Genomic DNA, 13,762 nt, shown 5'->3' on the forward strand with positions numbered 1-13,762 from the left:
CATTGTACTTTTCAACTATACTAATTCAATTGCCAAGATCAAGGAAATTAATACTAGCAAATGTGACCCAGTTGTTGCATGTAAATAGCTGAAATTTAAAGAGATAAGATTTTCCAAACATAACATAATGCTGTGTTTATACATAATTCTGCAGTTTTTTACAGTATTAATGGGCAAACTTGGCATGTGAAAATATACTACTTAAAGTATGCAACTCTATTATGTCCTTCATACAACGCAAGAATTCTGTCCCATAAATATATTACACATGCATTCCATTCTTTCCCCACTCTCCTGGAAGTGCCGGAACACTCTCGAATTTGGGGAGAGCCTCCCAACGGGATGTAGTCGGCATCCCGGCGTGCACCTGGGTAATGCACCTAGGTGCAAACTAAAAGTGCACCAAGGTGTGCAGAGAGTTGAAGAAATCTTACAAGGCGCACTATGCAACAATGTAAACATCACAGCAAATTGCCAGATTTAACAAGTCGCGAACATTACAGCGCAAAAAAAAAGTTCTAGTAGCCTTGGACTTTTACATAGTCCTCCCGCTAGGCTGTTTTAGCAGGGAGCTACACCCTGCAATTTTAAACGGCAAAATGCGCCCTGCCCTACCTGCCGGCCCTCTGTTGAAATAGCCTGATTGCTGTGCCAGGTGCTGTCTCTGGGGGGGGGGTTGCGGTACATACAGCATTTATTCACAGTGAGGGGAGAGCTTGGGGGCAGCCCAGCATGTCCGTAAGTGCTGGTCACGTCATCAAGAGTAATGAAAAGGGGGCACTGTCTTAAGGATTCTGCCCTTCACCGCCTTGAGAAAAGCAGGTACCCCGGTTCCTTTATGAGTCCCTCAGATCGCACAGGAGTGACACAATGGCAAAGGTACAATGTTACCTTTATTTTACACAGCACACATATAGTCATGTAAAAACAGCAATTACAAACCATATACAATATATACAGAATTGACAGTAGTATCAGTCACACTCTGAGGATCCTACCATGTCCCTACACCAGTAGCCCTTCATGATTAGAAATGGAAATAGCATATCGGGGCAATTAAACCAGTCACTGTTAACCCCTTATAGAAATCTGTGATGTCACATGGCATTCAGTTTGCCATGATTTCCTGTGGGGGATATTGGCAGACACACAGTTACCTGGTTGCACATACCTTCCAGTGGGAGGGGGGGGGTGTCTTAAAACACATATTACAACATCATTACATATGTCATATGCATCCAGTAAGTAACATATCAGGTTTCAGAGATATTATTCACTGACAGGCACAAACGCTTATATATACAGTGGGAACTATTTCCCACAGTGGGGTTTACCCAATATACACAGTAACACAACCTGTTCAAACTCATTAAAAGAAGGTCCTATTAATGTCCAATACACAGTTCTGGCCACAGCAGTATATGATGCACAACCACTCCATCTGCATTATAATAAGGCCAGGTTCCTCTCACACAAAGAGTGTGCTGCACCAGCTGGGCACTCTCCTGATTATTAGTTCTTCCTGCCCTTATACACTGGAAAGCAGAAAGAGCCTCTAAAAGTACACAATTTTTGGATGAGCCAAGCTGCAGGGTCAGTAATGAGCTAGGGGGCACTTGGGTCGTCACAGATACGCAGTCTTTTCTCATGGCTACGCCCCCTTTTCGGGCACCCGCCGAAGGCCCAGCGCCAGACCTAGAATTAAAGCTATTATGCCTGGAGCTATTCAATTATAAGCACTTTTCATTGTGCAGTAAATCCACGGCTAACGCGTGTTAACCCATAGATTCCAGGATAAGTGCCCAGAGCTATGTGTAAATGCACTCTCAGCACCCGCAATAAGGGCACTTAGTGCAGATTTCTTTTCGAGCCTCCCTCTGAGGGCTACAATTCAACATACACTAAAAATTTGCTACTTCACCTTTATTTAATTAAAGTAATAAATAATAACTCTACAAAATGTACCTTCTGCTATGTAAAATTAGCCAAACCTAAGGCTGCACTGAGTTTCAGCTGTCCTGTACTTTACAAATGACCTTCACTTCATCCAATAATATATATAAAATTCGCACATGCATTCTATCCCAGATCTACATTTTCACCCATACATACTGTACATGTACACACACACAGTGACTCATACATACATGGATCCTAATATATGTATGTGCTGGAGCCGCACTGCGCATATGCAGATCTGTGTATGTGAAGGAGCCGCACTGTGCATGTGCAGACCTGTCATTGTGAAGGAGCCGCACTGCGCATGTGCCAACCTGTGTATGTGCAGGAGCCGCACAGCGCATGTGCAGATCTGTGTATGTGCAGGAGTCGCACTGCGCATGTGCCGATCTGTGTATGTGAAGGAGCCGCACTGTGCATATGCAGATCTGTGTATGTGCAGGAGCCGCACTGTGCATGTGCAGATCTGTGTATGTGCAGGAGCCGCACTGTGCATGTGCCGATCTGTATATGTGAAGGAGCCGCACTGCGCATGTGCAGACCTGTGTATGTGCAGGAGCCGCACTGCGCATGTGCCGATCCGTGTATGTGAAGGAGCCGCACTGTGCATGTGCAGATCTGTGTATGTCCAGGAGCAGCACTGTGCATGTGCAGATCTGTGTATGTGCAGATCTGTGCATGTGCAGGAGCCGCACTGCGCATGTGCAGACCTGTGTATGTGCAGGAGCCGCACTGTGCATGTGCAGATCTGTCTATGTGCAGGAGCTGGCACTGTGCATGTGCAGATCTGTGTATGTGCAGGAGCCGCACTGTGCATGTGCAGATCTGTGTATGTGCACGAGCCGAACTGAGAATGTGCAGATCTGTGTATGTGCAAGAGTCGCACTGTGCATGTGCAGATCTGTGTATGTGCAGGAGCCGCACTGTGCATGTGAAGGAGCCGCACTGTGCATGTGCCGATCTGTGCATGTGCAGGAGCCGCACTGTGCATGTGCAGATCTGTGTATGTGAAGGAGCCGCACTGCATGTGCAGATCTGTGTATGTGCAGGAGCCACACTGCATGTGCAGATCTGTGTATGTGCAGGAGCCGCACTGCGCATGTGCAGATCTGTGTAGGTGCAGGAGCCGCACTGCTCATGTGCAGATCTGTGTATGTGCAGGAGCCGCACTGCGCATGTGCAGATCTGTGTATGTGCAAGAGCCGCACTGCGCATGTGCAGACCTGTGTATGTGCAGGAGCCGCACTGTGCATGTGCAGATCTGTGTATGTGCAGAAGCCGCACTGTGCATGTGCCGATCTGTGTATGTGAAGGAGCCACACTGTGCACGTGCAAATCTGTGTATGTGCAGGAGCAGCACTGTGCATGTGCAGATCTGTGTATGTCCAGGAGCAGCACTGTGCATGTGCAGATCTGTGTATGTGCAGATCTGTGTATGTGCAGGAGCCGCACTGTGCATGTGCAGATCTGTGTATGTGCAGGAGCCGCACTGTGCATGTGCCGATCTGTGTATGTGAAGGAGCCGCACTGTGCATGTGCCGATCTGTGCATGTGCAGGAGCCGCACTGTGCATGTGCAGATCTGTGTATGTGAAGGAGCCGCACTGCGTATGTGGTGACCTGTGTATGTGCAGGAGCCACACTGTGCATGTGCAGATCTGTGTATGTGCAGGAGCCGCACTGTGCATGTGCCGATCTGTGTATGTGCAGGAGCTGCACTGTGCATGTGCAGATCCGTGTATGTGCAGGAGTCGCACTGCGCATGTGCAGACCTGTGTATGTGCAGGAGCCGCACTGCGCATGTGCAGACCTGTGTATGTGCAGGAGCCGCACTGCGCATGTGCAGACCTGTGTATGTGCAGGAGCCGCACTGCGCATGTGCAGACCTGTGTATGTGCAGGAGCCGCACTGCACATGTGCAGATCCGTGTATGTGCAGGAGCCACACTGTGCATGTGCAGATCTGTGTATGTGCAGGAGCCGCACTGTGCATGTGCAGAACTGTGTATGTGCAGGAGCCGCACTGCGTATGTGGCGACCTGTGTATGTGCAGGAGCCGCACTGTGAAGGAGCCGCACTGTGCATGTGCAGATCTGTGTATGTCCAGGAGCAGCACTGTGCATGTGCAGATCTGTGTATGTGCAGATCTGTGCATGTGCAGGAGCCGCACTGCGCATGTGCAGACCTGTGTATGTGCAGGAGCCGCACTGTGCATGTGCAGATCTGTCTATGTGCAGGAGCTGGCACTGTGCATGTGCAGATCTGTGTATGTGCAGGAGCCGCACTGTGCATGTGCAGATCTGTGTATGTGCACGAGCCGAACTGAGAATGTGCAGATCTGTGTATGTGCAAGAGTCGCACTGTGCATGTGCAGATCTGTGTATGTGCAGGAGCCGCACTGTGCATGTGAAGGAGCCGCACTGTGCATGTGCCGATCTGTGCATGTGCAGGAGCCGCACTGTGCATGTGCAGATCTGTGTATGTGAAGGAGCCGCACTGCATGTGCAGATCTGTGTATGTGCAGGAGCCACACTGCATGTGCAGATCTGTGTATGTGCAGGAGCCGCACTGCGCATGTGCAGATCTGTGTAGGTGCAGGAGCCGCACTGCTCATGTGCAGATCTGTGTATGTGCAGGAGCCGCACTGCGCATGTGCAGATCTGTGTATGTGCAAGAGCCGCACTGCGCATGTGCAGACCTGTGTATGTGCAGGAGCCGCACTGTGCATGTGCAGATCTGTGTATGTGCAGAAGCCGCACTGTGCATGTGCCGATCTGTGTATGTGAAGGAGCCACACTGTGCACGTGCAAATCTGTGTATGTGCAGGAGCAGCACTGTGCATGTGCAGATCTGTGTATGTCCAGGAGCAGCACTGTGCATGTGCAGATCTGTGTATGTGCAGATCTGTGTATGTGCAGGAGCCGCACTGTGCATGTGCAGATCTGTGTATGTGCAGGAGCCGCACTGTGCATGTGCCGATCTGTGTATGTGAAGGAGCCGCACTGTGCATGTGCCGATCTGTGCATGTGCAGGAGCCGCACTGTGCATGTGCAGATCTGTGTATGTGAAGGAGCCGCACTGCGTATGTGGTGACCTGTGTATGTGCAGGAGCCACACTGTGCATGTGCAGATCTGTGTATGTGCAGGAGCCGCACTGTGCATGTGCCGATCTGTGTATGTGCAGGAGCTGCACTGTGCATGTGCAGATCCGTGTATGTGCAGGAGTCGCACTGCGCATGTGCAGACCTGTGTATGTGCAGGAGCCGCACTGCGCATGTGCAGACCTGTGTATGTGCAGGAGCCGCACTGCGCATGTGCAGACCTGTGTATGTGCAGGAGCCGCACTGCGCATGTGCAGACCTGTGTATGTGCAGGAGCCGCACTGCACATGTGCAGATCCGTGTATGTGCAGGAGCCACACTGTGCATGTGCAGATCTGTGTATGTGCAGGAGCCGCACTGTGCATGTGCAGAACTGTGTATGTGCAGGAGCCGCACTGCGTATGTGGCGACCTGTGTATGTGCAGGAGCCGCACTGTGCAGGAGCCGCACTGTGCATGTGCAGATCTGTGTATGTGCAGGAGCCGCACTGTGCATGTGCAGGAGCCGCACTGTGCATGTGCAGATCCGTGTATGTGAAGGAGCCGCACTGCGTATGTGGCGACCTGTGTATGTGCAGGAGCCGCACTGTGCATGTGCAGATCTGTGTATGTGCAGGAGCCGCACTGTGCATGTGCAGATCCGTGTATGTGCAGGAGCCGCACTGTGCATGTGCCGATCTGTGTATGTGCATGTGCAGATCCGTGTATGTGCAGGAGCCGCACTGTGCATGTGCAGATCTGTGTATGTGCAGGAGCCGCACTGTGCATGTGCAGATCCGTGTATGTGAAGGAGCCGCACTGCGTATGTGACGACCTGTATATGTGCAGGAGCCGCACTGTGCATGTGCAGATCTGTGTATGTGCAGGAGCCGCACTGTGCATGTGCAGATCCGTGAATGTGCAGGAGCCGCACTGCGCATGTGCAGATCTGTTTCTGCCCCAAAAGCCACAGCATGTCGCTGGCAGCGATGGTAAGTGTTCAAGAAAATGGGGGCATGTTGGTATGAGGTATCTTTTTACGCAAGACGTCTCCTGTGACATTTACATATTGTCGTAGAGCTGCTGCATACAAAGTGGCAAACAAGAAACCTTCTCCTTGAAACATACACACTGATCATGTACACACATACATATTCTGCCCAATAGATACATTTAGACTTCTAAATCCTATTTACAGTACATCTGTATGTATGGAACACATCTGAATACCCCTGGAGATTAATAATTTAAAAAATCTAAATGTAATATATGTGATGAACAGATATTAGAAAAAAATAAAGAATATATTTTCATATTAACATCTTTGTAGCCACAAGAAACATATCCCGTTGGATAGCATTTATTTCAATGTAATTTTTTCAACCCATGCTAATAAGACTCCTCATTCAGATTTTAAAAATTGCATCGAACAGTTCCTTAAACATCTTAAAAGAAAACTATAAAAGGGAAAATCCCCACCCCAATTGGTCTTCATGTTTTCTGTCGTAATGTATGCTACAAGTGGAACTCCACATTAAACACAAAGACTTAAAATAGCTACTTTAATTAATGCTTCTCAAACAATATGTACTGTCCTCTAAAAATAGGATCCTTCGACATGTACAGATATTTTAGATTAATTTGCTCCTTTTCAATTACAACTGTAAAGTGTGAGACACCCAAAACTACTAAATTTTGAGTCTCCCATATCCAAATATTCCGAAATACGGAATTATTTTGGCATGACTGAGATAATGAAACCTTCGATTTTTGATTGTTCAATGTACACAAACTTTGTCTAAGGCACAAATTATTAAAAATATTGTATAGAATTACCTTCAGGCTGTGTGTATAAGGTGTATATTAAATATAAATGAATTTCATTTCTGTACAAAAACTTAGCTTGAACCACAAAATTATTGAAAATATTGTATAAAATGACCAGCAGGGTCTGTGTATAAGGTGTATATAACACATAAATGCATTCTGTGTATATTTGGGTCCCATTCCCAAGATATTTCATTATGGTATGCAATTATTCCACAATACGGAATATTCCGTTATCCAAAAAACCCCTGGTCCTAAGCATTTTGGATATGGGAGACTCAACCTGTACTGCAAAAATCTACTTACAACTGGTTGTACAAAGGTAAACAACAAAACACCCAATCATGTAATGATCCCAATTATTGCATGTGCACATTGACATCTGCTAAAATGACCAGTAAATACAGCGGGGCCAAAAACAGGTTGCTAACAATAATAATATAAATATGGCCAAAAACCAATATAGATCCAACAATCAGCCTTTATATTACCAACTGTACTATCAAATTATTCCCACAAGTACCAGCTTCTAAACAAAATAACACTTTCTAATCATTTTCTTGTTTTTTTATAGTCACCACTATCTATATTGTATGTATTGGGAGGAATATTGGACAAATATAGGTGATGTATGTTATTCAGTTCAGTGATACCCTAACAATATATTATTTTCAAAAGTGTCTATAGTTGTTGTTTAATAGCTGTATACATGTGGAAAGTAGATTTCTGTGTAATGCTGTAGGGGTTTCAAAAAATAAGCTAAAAGCCTACACAAAAAAATTTAATCTAATAATTAAAACAACAGAATATAAACACAAATTGAAATGTAACATGCTATGGAATCTGTTACAGACTGAACGAATGAACAACTTTACAGGACCATAGACAGCACCTCAATATGCTGTGTGTACAGTATACAGTGGCTTCATGGAAGTTCTGTGCTATCATGTACTGTACATAATAGTTACTTTGCCTTTATAAATATATAGTTAATAAATGGTGACACATTTAGTGTACAGTGTCTTTGCACAAAATTATTTACATTTTCTTCAGCTTCTGCACACACACAGTAAGTGACTATGTAAAATACTACATACACTAACAGCTTTTTGTGATAATATCCTGACTCTGAGAGAAAGCAGCCACTCTAACTAGATATGTGCGCAGGAAACGCGTATGCTGGGCCGTAGGGGGTGCGGTTGCTATGGGGTCCACCTCCTCCTGCACCCAGTTTTATACAAGCCATCCAGAGTGCCGCCCATTCAACTGCTACATGTTCCCTTCCTTCAGAGGCATAGGTAATTAGGAGGGCACCAGCTGCCATAGCACTATACTTTGCACAGGAGTGCCGGGATACACATACACAGTCAGCGGCATAGCAGGGCTGGCTCCAGAGCGCCCTGTGCCGGCTCCATGCCCCTTAAGTGCGTAACGTCATGCAGTTGCGCAGAGGGTTTAAGGCCACTGGCACCTGGAAATGCAGCACTGCCCAGAGCGTCCTAAGAGAACGGTGCACAGGCCACACCCCTATATAAACCACAACCACACCGCACTGGTCCCACATTCCCAGTCACACTGCTACGGCACTTGTCACACCCCCTGCAGTGGCAGACAATAGGCCCATCATAAATTTCAGCTCCAGGCCCATGTGGACATTAATCTGGCATTGTTTGAATGACTAAAGGTGCCCATACACGGTATGATTTTTTACCCGATATGGACAGTTTGGACAGGTTGTACAGACCAATCGTATGAAAATAGGTGTTTTTTTGTGTGTTCTGCGACCAGGATGCGCGTCCCCGCCGTCCTCTAGTTGGATCGCAGATCAGATGGTTTTGCAGAGAGATCTACAATCTTTTAAGTACAATGTTTTACACTTCTATGCATCTTATCATATGATCGTAACGATCAATCCTACACCATTTGACCACATCGTATGAAGAATTTCAAGGGAAGAATTTCAAGGGCAATCGTACAACACAGCTTACCAACTTTGAATCGCACCATGTATGGGGGCCATAAGAGCATCTCACTATAAATAGACAAACAGCGCTAACTACCTTGTGCTTTAACCTTAACTTAGGCGGAATCGTGTGCTCAGAAACAAATGTGGATCTTCACCCGTATTCTAGCTTGTACGCATCTGTGCATCCGAACCACCTCATTCATCTACTTGTGAAAGCAGCCATCATTATCAACACCCATTATCACCTGCCCTATAACTGGGCCAAAAGATCCATCCAAAATCAGATGGATCAATGCATATATACAAAACTACAAAGCCCACAAGTCCAACAACATGTCCACAACACGCCCTAAAAAGATTTTAGCCTGCGTGTGAACACATTGTTACCACAAAGTTATACACATTTGGCCTAAAGCAGAGATGTATACGACACTGAATCACACATAGTTGCATATGCTCGGTTTAGATGCATGTACCTGCAAAATGTCAGGCCCCTCATTTTCATTGTGTGCCATGTAAGTAAGAGATAGGAAACGGTCGCTTCCTGGCTATACTGAAATATTGCAGAACTATTCACTTAACATCACGTCTGTTAAAGAAAAATATAGCTGTAGGTAATGCTCCTTCTGGTAAATCTGTAGCTATTAGCCACTCTTCTCACTGTCTCTGAGAAGCCTTACATCAGCTGTAGCCGAGACAACATTGGTGAATGTTGGAATTACCGTCAGAGGTGGGGTCACTAGATAGTGGTTAGGATCACTAGATAGTGCTCTTAACTGACCCTCAATACAATAAGGTCACATTATATTTAAAATAAAGTATACATTTGTATTTGTATAACAGATGCAAATGTGTGATTACAAGAATTCATATAATTAACATACAGACAAAATCAAGATATACAATAGTTCTGTTTTGAGAAGAAGTTCAGAAATGCATTAAAGCTTCACACTGGGAGAGGAAATAATGTCTTACAATAGTTCTGGGGTACCAATTCCGGGTTCCTTGGAGCTTTCACCGTATAAGATATGTCTCCAATATTAACAGTGTCACCTGTAATATAAAAGCAAAAGACAAAGCAACATTATAAATAAATAAATATACAATTCTACAGAACGTTATATTCATATTTAGTGATTTCACTGTGCAGTATGCGTAGCCTAATTTATTTACATTTTAATACTCATAGGGAGTCATGGGTTCTGACTAATAGGTCCTGTCATGATTTTGGCGAGTTCATTGCTAAATATAAAGCAGAAATCAGTTATAAGGCTGATTTTGACTTACAACTGATTGCCACTTTAGATTTAGCTGTGGAATCGCAGAAATCACACCAATTCCTTAATCTCGGAACTATTAAATAAATATATTTTTAACAAACTACTGAAGACATGGACGAAGGTAGAGAGATAAACATTATTATTATTGACTAAGTCGCTCCTCATTATTAGTGATTTCACTTTATTATTATTATCCTTTATTTATGTGGCGCCACAAGGGTTCTGCAGTACCTAACAAAGTACATAAACAAATCAGAAAAAACAAGAACACAGTGAACTACTAATGCATGACAAGAACATGTGAACTGAAAAGATACAGGATAAGACCAGTTTCAGGCGCTACCAATTGTCAGCATGAGAAATACCTTATATACAAGTCATATACAAGTCATCTAATCTTGCAACAGCATAAATATAAACAAAAAGGGAATGCTCTCCTGCGCCAATATTGTCCAACTGTGACATAGAAGTTTTCTTGTCCTTGCGTTTTCTTTCCAACAGGGAAATTTATATGTGAGTAGGAAAATCCTCATATTAAGGTATCTTTGACTCAGAGATGATTTGACAAGACTCTTTAATAAGTGCTGAATTTGAACCCAGATGCTAACATAATATCTTACATCAGTAAGTATAGTGCTCCTCATATAAAGGTATCTTTAGACTCTTAACATGTGGAAATAAATATGAGCTGTAGAATAGATGCTCACACTGATTCTTACATCAACAGAACTGCAGAACTGTTTACACTCTCATCAGGATTTCTTTGGGACCTTGGATTATCCAAGTCCACCGTTGAATCATGAAAATAAACATAAAACACTCCTAATGGTGCAGTAAATTCACAAAAGAAGTTTTATTACAATAAATAGTATAAAATAAAGGGTTTACTTCGTACCAGATAGATGTTTTGCAGATCATACAGAAACAACAGCAGCTAACAGAGCCCGGCTACTTCCAAAGCTGCAGAGGTCCTGGATCAAGGTATTGGATGAAATAAGAGTTGAAAAAGACACACATTTGTGTAGAAACATGTTGGAGGAGTGTTAAGGGGATTCTTATTTCATCCAATACCTTGGATCCACCTCTGCAGCTTTGGAAGTACCCGGGCTCTGTTAGCTGCTGTTGCCGGCCGCCACAGATAAGAGTAAGAGGCCAGGAAATCTCCATCAGCTGACGGAGATCCTGGACTTTTTCCTCACCCCCAACTTCGGCAACACGCCTCCATTTCAAGAAACGGAGGGCATTGTCGCCCCCTCCCCGCCCCCACACGGCAGCAGACTGTCAATCACTGACAGTTTACGTGCGGCCTCGCAGACCCGTTCTGTACATGTGCAGAACGGGTCTGGCGCCTGCGCAGATTCCCGAATATCGGGAATCTGCATGCACTGTTGAATTGGGCCCTAAGGTGCTTCTAATTATTTGATACACAAATTAGATGTGTCATGCACAGAAGTTTTACCATACACAAAAAAACTGAATAAATCCGTTAATTCCCGGCGCTAATATCTTAGAATAATCACTCAAAGGCAATAGAGAATTACCTTACAAATTATTTAAGAATTGAATGAAAGAACCTGTGGCAAGTGAACCAAGCCGTCTGAGGGCTTATAATAAAGAACAAAACAAAACAGATATACCAAAAGTCACTGAACTAGGTTCCTCAATATGAATACCACCAGTTAGGATATGCTTCCTATTAATGCACACAAGAGGCTTAAATAATTACAAGCCTCTTGTGTGCATTAATAGGAAGCAGATCCTAACCTAGCGCAGTGACTTTTGGCATATTTGCATAGAAGTCTACTACTTAAAATTAATTCATTAAAAGGATTTATGGGGAAAAAAAACACATTTATTATAAAGTATTTTGTAAAAGTGGAACTATGGCAGAAGTTTAGGAAACACAGCAAAATGGTTGTATAAGGTATATTAGTAGCCACATCTAAGAGAAGGAAAAACCAGTATGCCTAGGTTTAATGAATTAAATCATTGTAGATACTGTTACAAGCGCATATGGTTTGAAAATCTACTGATAAGAACTGATGAGCTGTGGTCACTTGCAAGAACCGATGAGCTGTGGATATCAGCTGGGACCGATGGACTGTGAACATCAGCTGGAACTTGATAGACTGTGAGAACTAGCTGGAACAGATAGACTGTGAGTATCAGCAGCGCCGATGGAGCCAGAGGTGCTAAGTGAAAGAAGCACAGGAATCACTCTGAGGAATAACACAGGAGCGCTCTCTCCTCACGCAGCAAGGGCTGTGAATACAGTGGCACTGGCAACTTGAGACTTCCTGGGCTGCTCCTTTTATCCCCCCTGGCCAGCAGGGATTGGATGCAGCAATCAGCTGACACAGTGTCAGCTCTGGATTGGCAGTCTTCCGGATCAGCTGATCCTGGGAAAGATGGAGGCGCCCTGTCTCCTGTACACATGGAGAATGCCGGCGACTCAGAGAAGGCGGAAACGCTGCACACTGGGCCCCAGGCTGAGCCGTCGACCTGCGAGAAACCGCAGACCTGTTAAAGAAAGAGAAGCAAAGTGCATGGAGTGGTGAGTAGCGGAGGCCCCGTTTGCTCCGACCGTGGTTTGTGACATCAGGGAGATCATTGGTGTGTCTTGGTCCTGTTGGATTTGTGTAACATCTTTTATTTTATGTAGTTTTACGTTTCTAGTACTCCTAGTTGGGATTGCTTTGATGAGATAATATTCAGGAGTTCAAGGTTGTTATGAAAAGAAAAGGTTTTTCCATAGAGAAGGCATAGAAAGTTAGATCAATACCTGCAAAATGATTCACTAATTAAGCATAGTTATTAATGAAACAAAAAGGGCCCTCGAACAGGGTAAAAGTGTGACCTTAAAGCTAGTTCACTCCTGGTCTTAGTCTAAGCTAATACAGCACCACTGCCTCTCCCAGGTGATAATGCTGATACTCTTCTCTCCCAGGGGGAATTACATACCATCACTCATATAATGCCATCAGTGCAATTCCAGTCTCTGCCAGCAATTTAACCTAAGACCCATTAAAATCACAGAAGCATTTAGATCATTTTATACTGTAGCTCCCTTTATACCCTTCCTTGCTCGATTAACTCAATTTAGACTACAACATTCTTGAATACCTAGAGAGCTGTGATTTTCCCAAACTCCCATCTCAGGCTATTAAATTCCTTAATGCTCCAATTTCTGAAGAAAAGACCCTGGCCGCTATCAAGTCCAATAAATCTGCCTCAGTCCCTGGCCTGAATAGACTCCCATTCTATTACTATTAAAAATGTTGTAGCATCCTTGCCCCAGGAGTCACTGAACATTTTAATGCCATACATAAGAGATCCACTTTTGTTTCAGCCACTACAACTGCCATAATATCTGTCATACACAAGGAGGGAAAATATCCCTCACTATATGGGAGATACAAGGCGAATGTCACGGTTTGAGTAGTCTTATCCGAGGCAGGATCTGTGGACTGGGCTGACAAGGTATACAAGAATTGGGGTGGCTGAATTAGATGTCATATTGTATGTAGCCTAGTGTATTGTAAGAGGTCAAAGATCACTGGAAGACTCACAGTCTGCCCATGGAATCAATTGAGTGGAACTCAATCCCTAGTTCTGAATGCAGGAGTAAAGGGCTGGAACCTGTTCTTGAGAAC

General features: G+C 44.5%; 1 protein-coding gene across 1 annotated transcript in view; it reads right to left on the minus strand.

Moving 5' to 3' along the window:
* The window catches only part of VWA8 (von Willebrand factor A domain containing 8), a 428,582-nt gene that overhangs the window by 387,765 nt on the left and 27,055 nt on the right, over positions 1 to 13,762 (minus strand). Inside the window, exon 3 of the mRNA XM_088482592.1 lies at positions 9,805 to 9,882. Coding sequence (XP_088338718.1) covers positions 9,805 to 9,882 — 78 coding nt within the window. The remainder of the gene's footprint in view (positions 1 to 9,804; positions 9,883 to 13,762) is intronic.

Source organism: Taudactylus pleione, unplaced genomic scaffold (genome assembly GCF_031769625.1).
Source record: "Taudactylus pleione unplaced genomic scaffold, aTauple2 ptg000005l, whole genome shotgun sequence".
NCBI lineage: Eukaryota > Metazoa > Chordata > Amphibia > Anura > Myobatrachidae > Taudactylus > Taudactylus pleione.